Source organism: Schistocerca cancellata, chromosome 1, assembly GCF_023864275.1.
Source record: "Schistocerca cancellata isolate TAMUIC-IGC-003103 chromosome 1, iqSchCanc2.1, whole genome shotgun sequence".
NCBI lineage: Eukaryota > Metazoa > Arthropoda > Insecta > Orthoptera > Acrididae > Schistocerca > Schistocerca cancellata.
Window position 1 is genome coordinate 791,873,017 of NC_064626.1, and position 23,618 is coordinate 791,896,634.

At 41.8% G+C, this 23,618-nt stretch overlaps 1 protein-coding gene across 1 annotated transcript in view; it reads left to right on the plus strand.

Annotated features, from left to right (window-relative positions):
* Positions 1-10,367: 10,367 nt before the first annotated feature.
* The window catches only part of LOC126103914 (uncharacterized), a 90,577-nt gene continuing 77,326 nt past the window's right edge, over positions 10,368-23,618 (plus strand). The window contains exon 1 of the mRNA XM_049912334.1: positions 10,368-10,389. Coding sequence (XP_049768291.1) covers positions 10,368-10,389 — 22 coding nt within the window. The remainder of the gene's footprint in view (positions 10,390-23,618) is intronic.

A 23,618-nucleotide genomic window follows, 5' to 3' on the forward strand; every position in this document is an offset into this window, starting at 1 on the left:
CTGCGACGTAGCGGTGGCGCGGTTCCAGACTGAAGCGCCTAGAACCGCTAGGCCACACCGGCATATTAACATATAACTCAAATTTTCGTATTAGGAATTTCTTTCTGAAAGTATTTGTTTTGGTCGCACACTTACGTTGAAGTGTAACATGGTCGATAAACGGTAGAGACAAGAAGAAAATTGAATGTTCTGGTCTGTGGTGTTACAGAAGAATGCTGAAGATTGGATGGGTAGATCCCGTAACGAATGAAGAAGTGGTGAATTAAATTGGAAGAAAAGCGATTTTGACTAAAAGAAGGGATATGTTGATGGGACGCATTCTAAAGCATCAAGAAACCGCTAATTTGGTAATAGAAAGAATTATTGGGATGGAAATTGGGGAGGGAGATTTGAATACAGTAAGAGGTTTAAAATGAATGTAGGGAGAGGTACTAGCTGTGCACGTACGAGGAGTCAGACTATAGTGGACAGTTGGATCAAACAAACATTCTGACTCATGACAACAACGCCACTGCAGTGAAGTGTGCCAGCGCCTGCTGGCAGACGCCGATAGGAGAGGGGACTGAAGAAAGTTCGGCAACCATAAACAGCAGACGCAACAGTTGTCGAGTGTGTGGTGTGGTCCACTTTCCCCGCGAGGGCGGCCGTAACCGTGGTGACGCAACAGCTACGGAGAAAGGGAAAGGGGAAGACTAAGGCGAAGGGAAAGGCGCGAAAGCAGAGTGTATGAAGCAGGCCCTGGTGCTGCGGTGGCGGTGGCGGTGGAGCAGGCGGGCGCAGTGGACATTAGGCCGGCGGCTGGGGACCGCGATGGACGACGTAGCCGAGGGGAAGCCGCTGTTGCGGCTGCGGCTGGTGCAGCTTCCCTTCCTCCTGCTGCTGCTAGCGGCTGCCGCTGGCGAGGAGCTGTCCGCCGAAGAAGGTGAGTCTCGGTCAAGGCCGCAGTGGTTGCGTGTGTGTACTCACTTCGGGGAAATCCATACGTGGGCGTGGCTTCACCGGACAACCTTCCAGACGTTGTTAAGAAGTGAATAAAATATTCCGGGACTGGCTAAGAAAGGTCATAGATATGCTGCGGCTTACGAGCTATTACATTACTCAACAGTGTTTTTAGGGATTGTTACTAAATGATATAATTTAATTTGGTGCTTATTTCATCTATATTGTGGAATTAGAATTTCTCCCGGCGTGTAAAGTGGTCTAGAGAGTTTTTTCTGGCGTATAAAGTGTTCTGATAACCTACGAGAGTGCAGCCTGGTGAAGTCTTCAGCTATCGCTGATATTTTGACAGTTGTACACTCAATCACTTTCAAGGCACTAGTGCAGCTAGAGAGCGCAGTTCCAGGAAATTTAAACCATCGGTAGTCGGCGAGGACCATGTTGTTGTTGTTGTGGTCTTCAGTCCAGAGACTGGTTTGATGCAGCTCTCCATGCTACTCTATCCTGTGCAAGCTTCTTCATCTCCCAGTACCTACTGCAACCTACATCCTTCTGAATCTGCTTAGTGTATTCCTCTCTTTGTCCCCCTCTACGATTTTTACCCTCCACGCTGCCCTCCAATACTTAATTGGTGTTCGCTTGATGCCTCAAAACATGTCCTACCAACCGATCCCTTTTTCTAGTCAAGGTGTGCCAAAAATTTCTCTTGTGCCACAAGCTCCTCTTCTCCCCAATTCTATTCAATACCTCCTCATTAGTTATGTGATCTACCCATCTAATCTTCAGCATTATTTTGTAGCACCATATTTCGAAAGCTTCTATTCTCTTCTCGTCTAAATTATTTATCGTCCACGTTTCACTTCCATACATGGCTGCACTCCATACAAATACTTTCAGAAACGACTTCCTGACATTTAAATCTATACTGGATGTTAACAAATGTTTCTTCTTCAGAAACACTTTCCTTGCCATTGCTAGTCTACATTTTATAATCCTCTCTGCTTTGACCATCATCAGTTATTTTGATCCCCAAATAGCAAAATTCATTTACTAGTTTAAGCGTCTCATTTTCTAATCTAATACCCTCAGAATCACCCGATTTAATTCTACTACATTCCATTATCCTCGTTTTGCTTTTGTTGATGTTCATCTTATATCCTCCTTTCAAGACAATGTCCATTACGTTCCGCTGCCCCCATGAACCCTCCGTGAACCATGGACCTTGCCGTAGGTGGATAGGCTTGCGTGCCTGAGCAATGCAAATAGCCGTATCGTAGGTGCAACCTCAACGGAGGGGTATCTGTTGAGAGGCCAGACAAACGTGTGGTTCCTGAAGAGGGGCAGCAACCTTTTCAGTAGTTGCAGGGGCAACAGTCTGTATGATTGACTGATCTGGCCTTGTAACACTAACCAAAACGGCCTTTCTGTGATGGTACTGCGAACGGCTGAAAGCAAGGGGAAACTACGGCCGTAGTTTTTCCCGAGGGCATGCAGCTTTACTGTATAGTTAAATGATGATGGCGTCCTCTTGGGTAAAATATTCCGGAGGTAAAATAGTCCCCCATTCAAATCTTCGGGCAGGGATTACTCAGGAGGACTTCGTTATTAGGAGAAAGCGAGGACCATAATATGTCATATACAGAAAGGCAGTGCATCCAACGATGACCAACTTCGGACGATACCGATAGTAAATATTAATTACCACTGGTGACCAAGTAGATTTAGCTCTGTTCCTCTCTTAATTGACCAGGGAGGAGCAGGATTCAAAGCAAAAACCTTTATATGTATTTATAAGGTCACTTGCTAATTTAATCTCAACTATTTCGTAATAACACTATTCCAATAGCTGGAAGTCCACGCCATAAGCTCTGTGTCGCTACATTCCACAGGATGACCGGTACCAACGCAAAAGCTTGAAAGCGACGTGGAGTTCACCCGTCGAAACATCGGAAGTTGTCGGAGATATCATCTTCCACCATGTTTCTTGAAAGCCTGCAACCGGATCAACAATAATTTCAATATTAAACTTACTGCTGTAGTTACGGTTTTTTAATTAAAAAAGTACTGTGAATGATACGTTGAGTGAGTGAGAATTTCTGCTTGATGAAGGAGGCATGTACTTTGAGAACATTAAAAGATAACTTCAGAAAAAGAGAGATGGAAATCATATTTTAAAAAATGTAAACTACCACAACACTCGCAAATGGGAATAAATTCTCGAAACGCGATGTGCTACGCATGAGAACACTAAACTGGTGATTAACTTACACTTTAAATCATCAATATGATGCTTCTGTACTAATCATACGCCAACCTTCGAACTGTGATAGATGGATTTTGATGTGGAAGGTAAATCAGTGTACATGTACATCGATACTCGTCTAACCATGGCCACAGCGCATGCTCGAGAGTACTTCATGCTGTCATTTCAACCTCCCTTTCACCGAGCGGGGTGGCGCAGTGGTTAGACACTGGACTCGCATTCGGGAGGACGACGGTTCAATCCCGCGTCCGGCCATCCTGATTTAGGTTTTCCGTGATTTCCCTAAATCACTCCAGGCAAATGCCGGGATGGTTCCTCTGAAAGGGCACGGCCGACTTCCTTCCCAATCCTTCCCTAATCCGATGAGACCGATGACCACGCTGTCTGGTCTCCTTCCTCAAACCAACCAACCAACCTCCCTTTCCTTCTCCCATTGCGAATGAAGCGTGGCGAAAGTATCTCCTTATGTTGCTTCATACACGCACTTTTTGAGTAATATTGACTTACCAGTAGAGTGTTAGTTTGCTACTTTTATTCGTAACTATACAGAGCCAGTTCCAGTTATTAGTCTGCTACTTTTATTCGCAATTATACAGAGCCAGTGTCTGCTAAATGTCCTGAACGTTGCAGCATCACAGAATCTGTCCACTGTGGGCAGGGAGTGACCAAGTCGCTGACACGAGGAAGCATCGTCGACATATCGCAGGCAGTTATTTGCTCACAAACAGAGGAGAACTTATCAGCCCGTGGTGTTGTTCGAGCTTATCCTGTCACCGTTCTATTCGGCTCTTAACGAAATCGAGCTACAGCCGCCAGCAAGGGAAAACCATTCGGCTCGCTGAATCACTAGCGCCGTCTCATGGTTTTTCCTTGAAAATACGACAAAATCTTGGGGTTATTTTTGACACGTAGCAGGCACCTGTGATACTTGTTAGTTTCTCCCTTCCTATCTCCTTCTTCCTCCCCTCCCCCTCTCTGCCCTCTTCCTCTTTACTATTAATTGCACACTGGATGCATGTCCTCAGTGACGTGAAGTAATGGTAACGGATACCAGGAACACATTATAGCTAAATCTACTGAAGGGGGTTACCATTTAGTACTTTCTGGCCTATATTTGATGTTCGAGACACCTTCATTAAGCATGTAGAGCTATTGAGATACATTTGCAATGTAGTGCTATGACTGACTTCGTAACGATCCCACATTCTGATAATAAATGACACACGACGGGTGCAAGACAATTAGGCAGTCTTAACTGCCACTGGGGATGGTGCAGAGCTTAACAAGTATGCTGTGCAGCTTACAACTGTCAATAGTGCTGTGCCTTCAGTCCATAAAACGCTGTGAAGAGGTCTGTCAAATGGTTCAAATGGTTCTAAGCACTATTGGACTTAACATCTGATGTCATCAGTCCCATAGACTTAGAACTACTTAAACCTAGATAACCTTGGGACATCACCTACATCCATACCCGAGGCAGGATTCAAACCTGCGACCGTAGCAGCAGCGCGGTTGCGGACTAAAGCGACTAGAACCGCTCGGTCACAGTGGCCGGCTCGAAGAGGTTTGTCGTTTACCCCCTAATCGTTGGACAAAACTGTATGTCACCACCTACTTACCTATGCGACTAAATTGTTATGACGACAATTTCTTCCATTGGTGTCACTGTGAAAATAACTTGAACAACCGGTGGTAAAAACAATTAAAAACTGCGAGTCTTACTATTTACCACACTGGAGGAAACTGGAGTAAATTAACAGCTTACTCGTGTCGTGAGAAACATCACTTCGATAACAGTGCTAAAGAGCCACGAGATGAAGCACAAATCTTCGAAATCGACTGAAAATAAATTAAAACAATAAACGCAACTGAGCGGAAGAAGTGTAGTAAGAAAATAGCATTTGTTCTCCACAGCAAAACTGTGAACGCAGCTTCGTCGTGTCTCTTAGTGTTAAAAATTGTCCCAGATTTCATACTACCACGTAATGGAGAAGTTTTTAGTTTTCTTTCAAGGACATGACTATTTCCTGTGCTTCAGATACGTTGTCCTCAATATTACTCTGCTTTAATCGATCTTCGCTACAGTTAATTCCCAGTTTACTTCCATCAGTTCTGAAAAGAAAAACGCCGGTGTGATACAATATTTCTTGTGACTGAACATGTTACGTTCACCTTAGCGCAAGTCCCCGTGCAGCCATGAATATGATCTGATAATTTTTTCGTGGTGTTGGAATACTTAATCCCCTGCATCAAAGAATGCTTTTTTGTTGTTTCTTTCTGATTGGCGCAGCGAATGTTAGTTTTCAATTTTTTGTTTCTCGTGCTAAAAACAAACATTCATTTCGAAACCTTCAGAATATTTTTAACAAATTATCCATCTCTGGGTAAGATGAAAAGCAAAAATATCTCATTCTGTGAAATACGCTGTACACTGAAGACGGTTTATAAACTTTGAAATGTGTGAGCAAGAGTGTTCAGTGGTTGCAGAAAGTGGCCTACATTGAGGAGCCTGGAGTGACGCAGTAGTTTCTGAGGCCGCGCCATGGCCTGCACCAACGGGAGGCTGTGAGGCCACTGGAGCTGGAGACTTTCTCTGCTGTCGTCATCGTTACGTCACACGAAAGGCCGGCGAAAGTAGTGCGTCTTTTACGCCGTAACGGCCAGCTGCCTTGGACTTGTTTACTGGCACCAGGCAGTGCAATACAAAAACACAGCACTTATTGCAGAATTCCAGTCAGAACTGTGATCCTTAGTTAACTGGAGCTGTCTACATAATACATGAAATTACGGCAACGAAATGTCCCCTGAGCTGAAATTTATATTCCTACTTGTTCTGTTTCCACTAGATTCGACAGTGCCGAAGTATACTTTGGAACGCTTCTTCCCCACTGTCTCAGGTATGTATTGTAATATTGTGCAACAAAGCGCCATTTCAGTCACCTTCACATTCTTCTAGTAGAATGTCAGTTGACCATCACATCCACATACGTGGACATATGAAATTAAGTTTTTCAGCTCTCTGCATGTCACCAAAGTCAACAGCTTCAGGCGTACAATATTTTAAACACAAGAATTTGGAAGTTAGGAGAGATATGAGTCGACAGACAGAAAAATCGAAACGAAATACTTCTGAATATTAAAAATGTTTGTCATCAGTGGCCGCCGAGGTTGTGTGTGACATAGCTATCCCAACAAAGGCTATTTCATATCCATTGTTGGATACAGACATCACACAGACTTCCCCATTAATTTTACGGTCTTCAGCAATATCGTGCGTGTTTTATGTTGTCTAATATTCATTAGGTCGACCTCTCGGTCTTTGGTAGTGGTGGTAAGTTCCTATGGGACCAAACTGCTGAGGTCATCGGTCCCTAGGCTTACACACTACCTAATCTAACTTAAACTAACGTACACTAAGGAGAACACACACACACACCCGTGCCTGAGGGAGGACTCGAACCTCCGACGGTGGAGGGGGGGGGGGGAGGGGCAGGGAGGAGGGGGGGGGGCACGAACCGTGGCGGCTACCCTGCGCGTCTTGGTCTTTATTTATGTTATGGAAGCCATGTTGCTCGATCGATCATCCATTATTCTTGGTATATATTGTAAGTAGGCTGTTTATGTTTTCTTATTGGCAACGTTACGTAGCGCTCTGTATGAAAATCACTGGCTGTGCTGTGTGCAGTCTGTGGCTAGTTTGCATTGTTGTCTGCCATTGTAGTGTTGGGCTGTTGGTTGTTAACAGCGCGTAGCGTTCCGCAGTTGGAGGTGAGCCGCCAGCAGTGTTGGATGTGGAAAATGAGATGGTGGATTTTTGAGTACAGAATGGATGTCATGAACTGCTATATATATTATGACTATTAAGGTAAATACATTGTTTGTTCTCTATTAAAATCTTTCATTTGCTAACTATGCCTATCAGTAGTTAGTGCCTTCAGTAGTTTGAATCTTTTATGTAGCTGGCAGTAGTGGCGCTCGCTGTATTGCAGTAGTTCGAGTAACGAAGATTTTTGGTGAGGTAAGTGATTTGTGAAAGGTATAGATTAATGTTAGCCAGGGCCATTCTTTTGTAGGGATTTTTGAAAGTCAGATTGCGTTGCGCTAAAAATATTGTGTGTCAGTTTAAGCTCAGTCCTGTACAATTTTTCAAAGGGGACGTTTCAATATCTAGCCTAGCTCCATTTCATTTTTTATTACACTTACAATTACATCTAATCGTCGGTTCCATATTTTTGTTGCAGTCTTACTGTTTCTTTTTGGGTCACTCCATGTCAAATCGCCTAATTTCGGAATATTTTCGTGCTCGATCATCACAGATTTCGACGAAATTTTATATGAACAGTTGTCCATGGCCCTGCTGAACATTAGTAAAATTTAACGCGCGTCGAAATAATATTGATCGCGATATGGTCTCTAGTTTGATTCCATGCGCGACTTTACGCTGAGAGAGCATGAATTTCTGGCGACTTTGAGCTGTTATATCTCCGGCAATAATGAAATGCGGCCATCTTGTACAATTTTATGCATTCACGTAAGAATAATAATGAAAAGAATTTTACGAGCCATATTCAACCAGAAAATTTTGGACAAATCGCCGGAAAAAATTTCAAATTATTCAAACTCTTATGTCTCTGGGACTAAATGTCAAACATGAAAGTTCGCATGTAGTAAGCTAAAGACACAATGTTCTCAGATACAAAGTTTCGTTTGTGTACCACTCCCCAGCAATGAATAATGAAATGCGAAATTGAAGATTTTGTAAAAAGATAAAAAATGCTGTATTTTCAATCTGATTTTGCAAAAAACAGTGTTCTATAAAACTTTCCAAATAGGTCTCATCAGAAAGACAATTATTTTAACAGCTGAAAAGTGTATTTGCTTATCCAACGCAGGCTAACAATGCTAGAGAATATGAATCAAATTTGGACGCGAAAATTGCGGCACTGAAAGAATCTTTTCCTCGTAGAGAAAACGCTTACTGAATATGAAACTTAATATGCCGGTAACACAAGAATGTACAATACAAAATTTCATTCACCTAATATTTTCCCATAATCTGCTTATTCGTCAAGGAGGTGACGATTTTTGTGAAAAGGTGAAAATAGGTTATATTCGACACTCCTTTTACCAATTCTGTTTTTTTGCCGGAGGGAGTGGCCGAGCGGTTCTAGGCGCTACAGTCTGGAACCGCGCGACCACTACGGTCGCAGGTTCGAATCCTGTCTCGGGCATGGATGTGTGTGATGTCCTTAGGTTAGTTAGGTTTATGTAGTTCTAAATTCTAGGGGACTGATGACCTCAGAAGTTAAGTCTCATAATTCTTAGAGCCATTTGAACCCTTTGATATTAAAGTTTCAAAATCAGTATCTTTCGAAACAATGTGTTTTAAGCCCCGCCCCTGACCGCCCCAGAACAGTGGGTTCAAATTTCTAAATGGGCTATCAATACTACATAAATTGAGGCAGAGTACCCGGAAAATTCGCAATGTGAATAAAGATTTTAATTTGTCTTCTTATATCTCGATGATTTAAGGCATGACAAACATGAAACTTTGGACACAACAACATAGGGTTTTCCAGTACCAAATATCATTAGATTTGAGAATCGGTATAAGGTACTTAGCAAATGGCTTTGCAAGCAGACAGGTATTGTCCCAAGTCTTTGGAACTAAGTTGAGAAAGCAAACTACAATTCTGTGAACCTGGGGCTGGTATTGCACGGCTATCGGGCGTGACCCCTATGGCCTCAGGGTTGACGGGGCGCGTTCTTAAACCGGCAGTGCTAATGTCTCCATGGACCAATACTGTACTGTAAGATATTACTTGCCAGTTTAAGAACAAAAACCAATTGCAACGTGACACAGACAATACAAATAGGCTGCCGAAATGCAGCCTATTGCTCCGTCATCTTCAGATAGTATTAGCGCTCATTGGATAACCAAACGCGCTTTTAGGCATGCCTGAATGAGCGCTCCTTCCAATTGTGATTAGTTTGAAATCAATAATGGGAAACAGATTTTTTAAAAGCAAACTGAATGACTTTTGATCTATTTCTGTAACTTTAACAAAAAATAAAATAAAGTTTACACTGATTTTGTAGAAATTTAGAAAGCAATACGTGAATGATATTTTATATCGGAAAACCTTACGTTGCTAAGTTGTTGTGTCTAAAGTTTGATGTTTATTATGCCTTTAATCCACGTGATGTAAGAAGCTAAATTTAAAACTTAATTGACATGCTGAGTCTTCCGGATCTCTGCCACATTTTATGTAGCACTGACAGCCCATGTTGAAAATTAAACCCACTGTTCCGAGGCGATCAGGCGGGATGGGGGGGGGTTAAAACACATTGTTTCGAATGAGACAGGTTTTGAAGCTGTAGTAGAAACTAGCATTTGTAAAAGACCTGTCGAATATATCCTAGTTTTACATTTCACAGAATCGTCATCTTTTTGACGCATTTGCAGATTGTTGAAAAACAGTCGGTGAATGAAATTTTGTATTCCACATTCTTGTGCTACTGGCATATTAAGGTTCGTGTTCTGTAAGCGTTTACTATATGAGAAATAGATTCCAAAGCTTATATTTTTTTCGTGCCGCGAGTTTCGCTTCCAACTTTAGTTCAGATTATGTAGCATTGTTAGCTCGCGTTGGATAATCAGATACACTTTTTTAGCTGTTAGAATCATGTTCTTTCTAATGATCTCTGTTTGGAAAGTTTTACAGAACATTGCTTTTTGCAAAATCAGATTGAAAATTTAGCATTTTTTTATAATTTTATAAAATCTTCAATATGGCATTTCATTTATTAAGTTCTGGAAAGTGGTACATAAACGAAAGTTTGTATCTGAGAACTTGGTGTCGTTAGATCACTGCATGCCAACTTTCAAGTTCGTCATTTTGTCCCCGAGATATAAGAAGCCAAACTTTGAAATTTTTTCGGGTACCAATTTTTTCGGCCGACCTTATCTAATTTTTCAGGCCGAATATGGCCATTGAAATTCTTTTCATTATCCTTCTTAGGTGAACGCGTGAAATTGAACAAGATGGCCACATTTCATTTCTTTCAAAAAATATTTTCGGACATATAAAAGCTCGAAGGCACCCCAAATTAACGCTCGCTCTGCGCAAAGTCGCTCTTGGGGTTAGTATTGACGAAGTCCGTGATGGTCCAGCACGGGGGCCTAGGTGAGTGGACACGGAATGGTCCTTTTCAGTTATCTACACTGTGCATTTCTCGATTGATAGGCCAACGATCCTCAGTTTTTGAATTGTATTCACATTTAAAGTCCATGTCCACTCCGAGAAATCAAAATTACTCACAAACTCTTAACTGTAAACATTTTATTTGGTACATATTGGAGGCTCACTTTGGAAAAATTTGTCACATTTACCAAAAGAGCTATACCATCTGATCCAAAGTTTCCGGACACTCCTGTGTATTGAGGAGTCGGCCGCTAGATGTCGCGAGAAATGGACCTGCCAGTATAAAAGGAGAGCGCCAGGTCAGCTCTGTGGCTTCCAACGTGGACTAGTCATTGGCTGTCACTTAGGTAACAGATCCATGAGGGACATTTACATTTCAACCCTAAAGCTCCAGGAGTCAAACGTTGGTGATGTGATTGTGAATTGGAAATGAGAAGGAAAAAGCACAGCTAACTTGGGGCCAGGCAGACCTCACGTACTGGTGGGCAGGGATTGTCAAGCATTACGGTAGTTGGCAGTGAAAAATAGCGTGAAACCAGCGGAAGGAATCATTTGTGACTTCCAAACTACCAGAAGTCTAGCTGCCACAATGACTATTCGTAGAGAGTTAACAAGACTGGGGTACAATGGTCGAACGCTTGGCATACCTTTCTGTTGTCAGTGCTAAGCGACGCTTGAGGTACCGTAAAGACCGACGCCACTGGGCTGTGGATGACTGGGAACGAATGACTTGGAATCATGAATGACGCTGTAACCTGTAGCAAACCGATGGAAGTGTTTGGGTTTGGAGAATGCTTGGAGAACGCTACCTGCCATCACGTGCAGTGCCAACAGTGAAGTAGGGAGCAGGTGGTGTTACGGAATGGGGATGTTTTTGTGGTTAGTTTGTTGTCCCCCTGTAACGCCAGAAATGCATATCCTCCTATTTCCATCTATTGCACTGCAAATTTTTTTCCTTATTTTGTTACCTGAAGATATAACATTTCTGTGTCTTTGTATATTGTAATTGTTTTACTATATATATATATATATATATATATATATATATATATATATATATATATATGCATTTATGTCGATTTGTAATTGGTTTGTTTTGTGAATATTATTTGTATTTATACGCTGGGTCTGGCCTAGGGAAAACTATGCTATCGAACGAATACATCGATAGGTCGTGTGGAGAACCAAAGTGTTTAGGATCTTTGTTAGTGTTAACTCTGTCGCGTGGAACGGGGGCAGAGGGGAGTCTGGCTGGGGTGGTGCAGTGGAGCAGGTGTGTTGTGTGACGCTCCCGCGAGTTGCCGCGCTTTCGGGGTTGGGCAGCATGTAATTGCGCTCGACTTGCCATGATAGTTTCCGACATGGTGTCGCGGACGGGAAGCATTAACTGGTGCACATCAAGAGCCCGTTTCGCCTGGTGACCGTGTCGAGAAGAAGGCGCGCCAACATCCAGCTTCTGCAACAGCGACGGCCGACAATGAGTGACTGTCGCCACCTCCTCGATCGACGGCTTCAAACCTTCAATCAACCAACAAGGAAGACTGGAAGCTCGTAAAGTTTTAGAACTGTATGGCAGACCTCAGCTTTTCAAACTGTTCCGTTTTCATAACTAAATTACAGCAACATAGCATGAACCTTTGTTCCTCATTGTCCCAATTGCATTACCAAGCAGGGTCCCTTCCTTTTCCGGAATGAACCCGAGTGTCGTTGAAATTCAAACGCCAGCATCATTCGATTTCACTGCTTTAATTTCAAAGTTCAGTTAAGGTATTCATAGCCGGCTACAATATTTAGATTACACAAGCACAAATTAAGAGTGCGAGTTTTGTTACCGTATTTTAGCTTATCTGTGACTGCAGCTCAGCTTGGTACGTACTAAATTTTACTATTGTTAATTGTTCAGAATCATTTAATTCAAGTTCAAAGTTAAATCTCTTATTTCTAAATTTCGTATATTCAAGTAGCTTTTGAAATGATTGTTGAGGTAGTCCAAGACTAACCGTATTTTACTGATTTTCGATGTGCTTCAGAAAGAAAGTTCACTATTAACTTCAGTCACTAAATTAACTTTCGATTTTCCAGTTTTATTAATTGTTTTGCTAAATTAAGTCAGAGTGTAGCGAAATTTATTACTTCTGACAAACTTTCAGTTTTCACACTACACGTGTCAACCTTCAGTTGCCACGCTTCTAGTGCTAATTATACGTGTAATAACCTTTCTTTTTCAGTTACTATAGTAATTGTCCTTAGGACTGGTGACCGTAATTTCCCCCAAATCTCAAATATCTAATTACCGCTAGTTAATTGTTAACGTAACGGCCGCACATTTACTTTCTTTATTAACTTTACCCCTTTTCAAAATTAATTTCCACCAGTTTCATTTGCATTTTTCCTTTCATTTAGACGGAACCCTTTCCTCCCTCTTTACCGACAAATTAACTTCGGTGACGATTGCTTTTCCCAAATTTCCATTAGGTACACGCGGTTTAATTTTTCACTGTCATTAAGGTCGATAAGCGAGGGGGAGGTTACACCCCTCTAGCGCTGAAGAAATTGCTAAAATGAGGGAGGATAGGAACACGTTTTACGGCGTTGTGTACTGCGTACAGCAGAGGAACAGTTCGGAGAGGATAACTGTTAATCTCAGCTTGCAGCATGACAGGGTCATGACACCCCTATTAATGTCCACTAGTAGATGTCGGGATACTTTTGAGCAGACAGTGTACGTGTCATTTTTACTCTCACTTTCATATATTTCTCTGTCTGTGCAATGCCTCACGCGATTGTCCTTCTGGAAGTAGAAATCTTCAGACCTATTCGTCAACGGAATGTTAAAAACCGTAACCTTTCTTTCTTCTGTAATTCCAATTTACTAGCAGTTTTTTGCGTAAATTGACTGTCGCCATTTTCATAGAGTGCAAGTTACCTAAAAATTCCCAGCTGTGAATACTATTCCCCCTCTTTCATTAGCGGAATGCACAGAACCACTGCCGTTACTTTCTTCTCGCAGCTCTAAATATTTGGTCTTCTCCACACCACAATTCCACCGTCGTTACGGGACGAATCATATTTATTATCTCACGTCACTAAACCTTTCCCACCAAAGCCGTATTTTCAATCCAGTGTTCATGACAAGTAATTATATTTCGCGTTACTTCATGTTACTAGTCTAATTGTTTTTCTGGTTACTGCAAGGTTTGAGTACCCCACTTGTAATCTCAAGCAACAGATCTGACTTATGTTACCGTGCCGACTACGACTACACTGCAGTTTCAGAAGAGGCAGTTTTCGACACCCGTTAATGAGACTTACTTCCTTCCCTGCAACTGAACTTCCGTGGCGATCTCCGTCTTTCCCTATGAGTGAAGCCATTTCGACCTGTCAGTCACTTGGCCTTGCACTACAGTCCTGCTCTGTTCCTCTGCATTTTTCTATCAGTCTGACTGCTTCGCAAGCGAGTTTCCCTGCTTCATGGAAGAGCAATTTAATTTTATCTCTCTTTCGGTATCACCTCCTCCGATGTCGCCACGTTACTGATTTTGTATGTACAGTCCCGCCAGTAATGATGTCTGACGACGTGAATGAGCCTCCTTTCCTCTCTATCACGGTAGTATGACTCTACAGCCACCCATTGAGGGAGTGTGCCTGTCACTGCTCTCAAATATGGAGTTTTGAAAAATGTGGGCTAGAGAAAAGAAAGTGTGAAAAGAAAATAGATTGGACCAGTTCCTAGGCGCCTTCAAGATTAGTGGGAAACTAATTTAAAAGCCTGCTGTTAAAGTTAGCGTTCCATTGGCTGACAACTGTATCATAGGCGTCGCGTGTATGTAGTGACAGGGCTAGAGGAGTGCGTACCTAGCGAGCTGAGCGGAAGGTTGTCCATTGCTGAGAAGAGCCATCACAAGTTGCGTATGTTTAAGTATCGTGTTGAACAGCGTCTGTCGTCTACAAAATGAAAGAAAAGTTGCAAGGCAAGAACGCAACACGTAAGTATTTGGTAGAACTGGAAAGAAAAGAGAGTCTATGACGTTGTGAGACCGCGAGGGGTTGTTGAGCCCAGTTATCTGAAATTGTTTTCTTCTTTTGCTCACAGTGGCCCATATCCACGCAGCGTACAATAATTGTGTCTTAGGTATATATAACGTATGCTATTTGTCTTGCGACTCCAAGTAGTTTTTTTGTGCAGACGTTTAGCTACCACGAGGAAATCAACCAACCGATTGCATTTCTTATAATTTTATTTCTTACAGAGAGAATGTAAGTAAGCATAACAGTGCAGTAATGTTTTTTTCATTTACAATACCAGTACATGTAGTACAGTACTATAGTACTTTTAAAGGGTGTGTTGTGTACAATAAAGGTACTCTTTTATTAAGAACAATGTGATCATTGCTTTTCTTTTATTGTGGTTGGAAGTAGGCGTAATGCTGCTGACAAGAACCCGCCTTCCCGGTGAATGTTTTGTCGTCTTGTTGGAATGCTCCAGGGAAAGGGAAGCTTCAACCGTATGCAGCGCAGTCGCATAGATGAAGCCTCTGAAATGATTTGTCTCACTTTTGCTGCACTGAATCCAATCGTGAGCAGCGACAGCTTGAACAGGAGACTGGCGTTTCTAAGATAAATGCGTATCGCTTTCTAACATGTCACCGGTTTTACCCTTTTTACATAGGCCATTAATAAGTAGTTGTATCCTGTATTCGTTGGCGTAAAATATACTCACATAAGCCTTCCACTCAAGACAGTTGACTGAATGACTGGTATGCATTATCATTCTGTTTCCGTTTGTTTACTGTCAGCTCCAGCAAGTGGACGAACTGCGTTTCTCCGAGTGCCTGCTCTGTGTTCCAGTACAAGATAGATAAAATCAGTTTCGTGTTGTGTTTTTAATAACGTCACGTTTACGTGGCGCCGCGCGGGGTAGCCGTTCGGTCTTTGGGCGTCTTGTTACGGTTCGCGCGGCTCCCCCCGTCGGAGGTTCGAGTCAAATGGTTCAAATGGCTCTGAGCACTATGGGACTTAACATATTAGGTCATCAGTCCCCTAGAACTTAGAACTACTTAAACCTAACTAACCGAAGGACATCACACACATCCATGCCCGAGGCAGGATTCGAACCTGCGACCGTAGCAGTCCCGCGGTTCCGGACTGCAGCGTCTAGAACCGCACGGCCACCGCGGCCGGTGAGGTTCGAGTGCTCCCTCGGGCATGGGTATGTGTGTGTTGTCCTTATCGTAAGTTAGTTTAAGCTAGACTAAGTAGTGCGTAAGCCTAGGGACCAGTGACCTCAACAGTTTGGTCCCATTGTCCTTACCACAAATTTCCAATTTGTTTAGGTGGCTGGTACACAGTTAGACGTTTCTGAACATGTCTTGTGGAGAAGGAGTGAATTACCGACTAATAAATATAGGAAGCTTTATAATAATTACGTAATAGTGTTCATTTCTCCATAATGAACAGACAGTCATGCAGGTTAATGTCCCCTGCTAGCTTGACATATGCTTCATACATTTTTTTCAGTTTTGTTTCTGAACAAACCAGATATTTGGGGACGTCAAGATTAATGGGAGATCACATATTTTGAGTGTAGGTGGCTGTAACGGGTGTGCGTTTGATGTGTTGTCATATTTGTAGTGTATGATGATGAAAGAAGGGAGAGGACGAAGTCCGTTGCTGGCACATAGCTTGTTCTTCTAGGATAGCTTCAATAGGAGCGTTGCGCTCAGTTTCCCGTCCGGCGGCTGGATCCACCATTAACAGCGTTATGCGCCAAAGAAACTGGTATAGCCCGCGTATTCGAATACAGAGACATGTAAACAGGCAGAATATAGCGCTGCGGTTAGCAGGGCCAATATAAGACAACAAGTGTCTGGCGCAGTTGTCAGATCGATCGCTGCTGCTACAATGGTAGGTTATCAAGATTTAAATAAGTTTGAACGTGGTGTTATAGTCGGCGCACGAACAGTGGGGCCCAGCATCTCCGAGATAGCGATGAAGTGGGGATTTTCCCGTACGACCATTTCACGAGTGTACCGTGAATATCAGGAATCCGGCAAAACATCAAATCTCCGACATCACTGCGGTTGGAGAAAGATCTTGCAAGAACGAGACCAACGATGACTGAAGAGAATCGTTCAACGTGACAGAAGTGCAAGCATTCCGCAAACTGCTGCAGATTTCAATGCTGGGCTATCAAAAAGTGTCAGCATGCGAACCATTCAACGAAACATCATCGATATGGGCTTCCGGAGCCGAAGGCCCTCTCGTGTACTTGATGACTGCACGATATAAAGCTTTACGCCTCGCCTTGGCCCGTCAACACCGACATTGGACTGTTGATGACTGGAAACATGTTGCCTGGTCGGACGAGTCCCGTTTCAAATTGTATAGAACATATGGACGTGTAGGAGTATTCAGACAACCTCATGAATCCATGGACCCTGCATGTCAGCAGGGCACTGTTCAAGTTGGTGGAGGCTCTGTTATAGTGTGGGGTGTGTGCAGTTGGAGTGACAAGGGACGCCTGATACATCTAGATACGACTCTGACAGGTGGCACGTACGTAAGCATCCTGTATGGTCACCTGCATCCATTCATGTCCATTGTGCATTCCGATGGGCTTGGGCAATTCCGGCAGGAAAATGCGACACACCACGCGCCCAGAATTGTTACAGAAAGGCTCCAGGAAGACTCTTCTGAGTTTAAACACTTTCGCTGGCCACAATACTCCCCTCACATTAACATTATTGAGCATATCTGGGATGCCTTGCAACGTGCTGTTCAGAAGAGATCTCCACCCCTTACGGATTTATGGACAGCCCTGCAGAATTCATGGTGTCATTTCCCTCGAGCAGTACTTCAGACATTAGTCGAGTCCATGCCACGTCGTGTTGCGACACTTCTGCGTGCTCACGGGGGCCCTGCACGATATTAGCCAGGTGAATCAGCTTCTTTGGCTCTTCAGTATATATCCTCAGTGTAGGAGACATTGTGGACTTGTTTGGAATTCAGTGCAGGCTACTGGACAAAGTCTGATTATCACGAACTTCAGGCCACCACCTCTCCTCTTCTTACCATCGAAATACCGGCAGTGAAACTTTCTTTTACTCTCGCGATGTTGGAACTGGATACCTCCAGTTCGAGTGGCACCCAACAGTCGAGATTACGTGTCTGTGAAGACAATGCAACGTCTCCACTAGAAATTGGTTTCGAAAACGTGACGATGTGGGCTGATTGTTGCAGCCCAACGGGTCACGTGGGAGTTGCAGTGGAACACGTACACTTCCGGCGCTCGTTGGGAGAGTACTGTCCACTCATCATGCGTTTAGAAATAGTAGCTCCCATCTCGCAGAAGTTCTCGAACGGCTGTAGGTCGGCTGATTACATTCATCGTGACTCTAATGAGGATCGAGGATTTTCTAAATCTCCTATATGATTTCGTAACTTTTAGTGATGATGGAATAATTTATTGCCAAGGTGCAATGTGAGCCACTACACTTCGTCGCAGACACACTGAAAACATTACACAAGAATTAAAAAATGCACTGTCGCACTTTGTACATGTCAGAGCAACCTCACTGTCTTAACATTCCTTGCTAAAGTGAACTGAGAAACTCAACCCTTAAAAGTGAAGTGATGGCGTGACCCTGCTGTCCAGCTACTGTGGAGTCTATGTTCTCAACTTTCATCCAATCAAAGGCCAGGAAAGGCAATGCATCCTTTTAAGGGATTGCCATTGGGAGACGTAGAAACGCGTTTCTTTGCTCTTTCGAACGATTACCCACGCAACGTCTCTGTAGTTTCAAGTGCGACACATGTACCCAGTCCGCGATTACGACGCTCCATGAAGCAATAGGTATTGTCCAGTTGGGTTTAAGCCGTGTTGCACAACACCACATCTTTCGCGAGGGCCATTTCGCAATAATTATTACAGCGATTTGGAAGAAGTAAAGACAAAACTGTATGCAAAAAATTACAACGAATCAGTACTTCAGAAAGCCGTCACGAACTGAAACGAGTCAATAATAAAGACACCATACAGGGAGTTCTGCTTGTGAAAGATTAGCAGTTGTTATTTTTCAGAATTTACCTAAAAATATGCTGCTTTTGGCGTTATTTAGCATCATTATGTAACTAGCCATTCCCAAGTCTGTTGATCTTAAGCAATAAGCAGTTACCATATTCGAATTTTCATAGAGGCAAGTTTTTTTTTTCCTTTTAATTTTGACAAGCTATGGGCCAATGATCTCGTTTTATAGGGACGCAAGAGCCGTCATTCGGAGGAATAAGTCAGTTCTGCTGTACCTGATGAGTTGGTTTTTCCTTAATACGCATGAACTGTGCAGTAGGGGAGATTTCCTAGGGCTGGGCAAATGATATTCGCCTTCGAACGTGCGACATACGTCGCAGTGTTCGACATAGTATCGAGCTTGTTCGAACAATTACCTGACGTTGGACTCCCGCGGCGCTAGTGCAAGTGATACGTTAGAAACTACGAATTAACCACAACAATAAGCTAGGGCTCTGCTTAAAATTTGATAATTTCGTGAGGCACTAGGGAAAATAGCATTAAATCCTACCACTGCACAAACTCCTTTTGTGTCCGAACAAATTTATAATACCAATTCTCATACAGTGCTGGTATGTATGGATATTCAAGTATAATAACATGTATGCTGATTTATAAGCAAAAGTAACAAAGACGAAAGTGTTGTCAAAAAGATATTACACGAGTGAGCTGAGTATAATATTTTATTTGTTTATGAGGGGCAATAATGATTTACCAAGTAGCCTGCAAATGAGGAGTACAATCCCTGTTCACATATTAGAATGAGAGATAAAAAGGTTAGCATATTTTAATTAGTTTGAAAACAAGACGGTAACATGCAGATGGAACAGTCAAGACAATTAACCAAGAATTAAATGTCAAACTAAGGAAATATATCGTAATAGAAGGACGTAATTTTTATCGCAGGAATTAATTACAGGGGCAAGACACGTTTTGAAGATAGTACCATCAGACGTCACTAGATCGGGGGACAAGCGAATGCTCGAGAACTGGACAGAATGATGATTGAAATCTTTTATTTATTCATTAGTTGACGTTTTTAAGTATGACCTGCATTCTTGAGGATTTTTTAGTCCGTGTGTCACAATTGTTTCTATTATTAAAATCAATACTGCATTAAAAACGTTAAGACAGATAACTGTGATAGTTCCAACAAATGTCGCCAGATCACAGGTCATCCAAAAGATCAAACAAAACCCGAGATTTTCCGAACTATGTTCAAACAGTTCGAGTCGTATTTTAAATTCTTCTGGGCCTGCAGCGTTATATATTTCTTTTAAGGACATTATGTGTACATTAAGCCAAAACGCTGCTTTGTGTAGCAGTTGTTATTATTGTGACTTTATTTTCATTGGCTATAGGCCTATTTCGGCTCAAAGGCCATTTTCAAGCACTCTGCAATATATATCCAGAAAAAATTTTAAACGAACAAACCGATTTAAAACATAAAAACTATTTTGATAATTTTATTGAAATTATTGACCACGGATAATTTAATAAAACGAACACCAATATACAGCTGCAAAGATTTTACTATCACACAACTCCAAAGATTTATATAAACAAGGCATAACTCGAAGCTGTCAAACTTATAAAATGTTAACAAGATCTTAACAATACTTCCCAACAAAGAAAAATTCCACTACTGAGACATTACTTAGCGAGTAATTTATAATTTCGCCTGTGCTCTGCTTAAAAACGCACCAAGTAAGATATCTGACAGCAAGAGAGTCAACGACGTATTATGGAAGTAAGTCTTACACCGAATGTACAAAATAATTATTTATTACGAAAACTCACAGATATAGGATCTAAATACCGTACTATATGTTGCAGAGTGCTTGAAAATGGCCTTTGAGCCGAAATAGGCCTATAGACAATGAAAATAAAGTCACAATAATAACAACTGCTACACAAAGCAGCGTTTTGTGTTAATGTACACATAATGTCCTTACAAGTTCGAGTCGTGTTCAAATACAGCCTTAAGATTAAGATTTAAGGTACATTCTGAATGTCGGAGACTATTTGGCTCGCTTAAGGACTAGAGAGTTTCCACGATTTCAGGTACTTTTCCACACCTTCTTAATTTGGAAATCAACTTGCGAGAAGTCCTGGCAGGAAGGAGCACTTTCCGGAGAAAAGGAAATTTGCGGGAAATGTGCATGACTAATGATAATGAATGCATTATGCTCTTTGTGATATTATTGGATTTCAGACATTTTGCATATGAGAAAAGGACAGCCACCAAGCTGTAGTTTGTAATGATACTAAGCATGACAACGCGAGAGCAAAGAAACGAAATCTGTTTATAACGTGCGCCTATACCAAGACGCGCGGCCAGCGTTTAAAAGGTACTTTTAAATACTATGACTCGCTGGGCGCAGATATTTAGAATCATTGCCGCAGCGCTTGATAGCAAGAAGCTGCGAAACAGAAGAAAGAACAATTTATCATTTGTTAGGAAAATTCTAGAGTCTTTATAGTTAGTTGTACTTCTGGTCGCCGATATGTTAACATGTAATTCATTACCTTTGATGTTTGGTTGCCGACTTGTTAAGACGTTTTGTGTAGCACCGCTACAAGTTTAGTGTGAAAAACCACGTTATCATCAAGAAAGAAAACGCTTTTGTAAACTTAGTGACAAAAAAAAAATACTTACGCGCACGCCAGGACATTTAATTTTTTACAAAATATCACACATACAAAAGCAGCGATTGTTGGACTGCTCCATGTATGAGAAAAACATAAAAATGTAAGTTTTGTATTCATTGTAAATTTGGTAATGTTTATACTTTAACGCCTTTCTTCTTTGAGAATATACTTTTCCTCCACTATACAGAAAATCTATGCTTATTCTTTTCTTTAAATTAACCACAAATAATGTTTATGTTTAAATGAACTTTGTTACAGGTTCGCTCTTTATCGCGGTGTGTCGATTGTATTTGGGAGACCATTAACGTGTTCAGTTTACGATCTGACAACTTTTTTTACAAAATTTCACTGTTTTGCATTCATTTCCAATTTTTTTTTATTATTCAAATAGGTCCCTTAGGTAATTTCATTGAAGAGTCTGATTGCGTGAAAGCAATCCGGGTTAAGAGGTCATTTGAGAAACTATTTTCACGCAATCAATCCGTACGTCTCCTAAACACAATCGAGAACCGACGCATCATCGATCATTCATTAATTTTTCTCTTTTTCCAAGTCGTACCAAGAAACGGCCAAGGAGAACTGCCGTGAGTACGCAATCTAGTGTTAAAAGGTTGCATTCTTTATCTTGTCGGCAAACATTGCCATGAATTATCAAGATCAATGTTATATTTGGTTAAATGTTAAAAGCCAAAAAACCTTTTAACGCTAGATCTTGAGGCTTCTTGGTTGGGAAACTGCTTGCATGAGTGGCAGGAATGTTTAAACAATTACGGGAGTCGCTAGTCGTTAGGCAGCCCTGCATATTGGAGACAAGATATTGGTTCTGTAGGTTGGACCTGCTGTTGATAGTGTTTCTGTATCGCAATGTCGTAAATTAGTGGTCCATGATGATCGACAAAATTATTCTTCCGGAATGGAAGACTTTCAAGGATTCTGAACTGCGTTCCTACAGACGGCCTTTAATTGTGATCATTGTTTCTGCGATTCTTTCTTGGAGAGTTGCGTCTTAGTATACGGTTGATGGGAAGATGCCTGTATTAGATCGTGGAGCCATTTACCAGCTGAAGACAGTGAAAGTGACAGACCTGGTGAGGATTCACTAATGTTAAAATTGTGTCTATTTTCCTGAAGCCTAAAAGTGTTTCGGATTGACCTGTTGCGTCTTTGTGGAGAGAACGTGTGGAAGTTGCAGTGACGCCAGCTGAAGGCAATGTATTGAATGTTGGCGGTGTACGTTGTCCAGTACAGTGGTCGATCCTTGCAAACTTTGTGAATGCAGTTAGATGGCTACGGGACTTTTATTACTGGCATTCCGCTAATGACTACTTTAACTTTTTCTTCAAGAATCAAAGCGAGGCAGACGACAAGCCAGCTTCATAAGTGTAATGATGCCAAGGTTTGTTCCGTGCCCGCCGATAAACGTTTCCTTGTGGATCAGCGGTGCTATACGCCGCATAATTTCTGTTTGCCGCCATACACAGGCTACCTAGCAGCGTGTGGATTACAGGCGATTAGGTGATAACGCGCGAGAGAAATAGCGTGATGTTACGGTATCTCAGAGGATGGAACGAACGAACGTTTCAGATTCTTAATGCAAATGATTTTTAATTTATTCAATACGGTTCGCTATCATCCCATTGCAGAAATTTAATTACGTGCAAATGACTGAGGAATAAATACAGTAGAAAGTAGATTATGGTCATAAATTGCACAATAATTATATTGTCTCCATTGGTAACTTACGTTCTTCTATATATTTTCCAGGAAAAAATATGAATGGAGCATGGTTTTGCAGCACACATTTTTCATTCTTGGTCCTGAAAACGAAAGGCATGGTCGACAGGTAATATGATTTACCCATTTCTCTATTGTAGACCTCTGCGATGTGAAATGTCCGATAAGCGATGACGTCTCGGCTGTTAAAACTTTCTAGCCCTGGAACTTTGTCGACTTTAGCTCCACGGACAATAGCTTCTTGTACTCATGGTCTACAAAATACCGATCACATTGTATAATTTCCATGGTGTACGGTGAAATTTCCCCTTTGAAAGTAAAGAATGACAGTGCTGGAAAAACTCTTACGTTATTAGATTTTCAAACAGCTGAGCAAAACTCAGCGTACTCAGACAGTTTTCTCTTTACTTATTCTGATCATCACTAAACTGGCACACAATATTTTTAGCGCAACGCAATCTGACTTTCAATAATCCCTACAAAAGAATCGCCCTGACTCACAATAAGCTTTACCTTTCATGAATCACTCACCTCACAAAAATTTTCATTACTTAAACCACTGCAATACAGCGAGCGCCAATACTGCCAGCTAAATAAAAGATTCTAACTACTGAAGGCACTAACTACTGATAGGCATAGTTAGCAAATGAAAGTTTTTAATAGAGAATAAACAATGTATTTACCTTAATAATGTCCCGGCGGGGTCAGGGATTTTCTCTACCTCGTGATGACTGGGTGTTGTGTGATGTCCTTAGGTTAG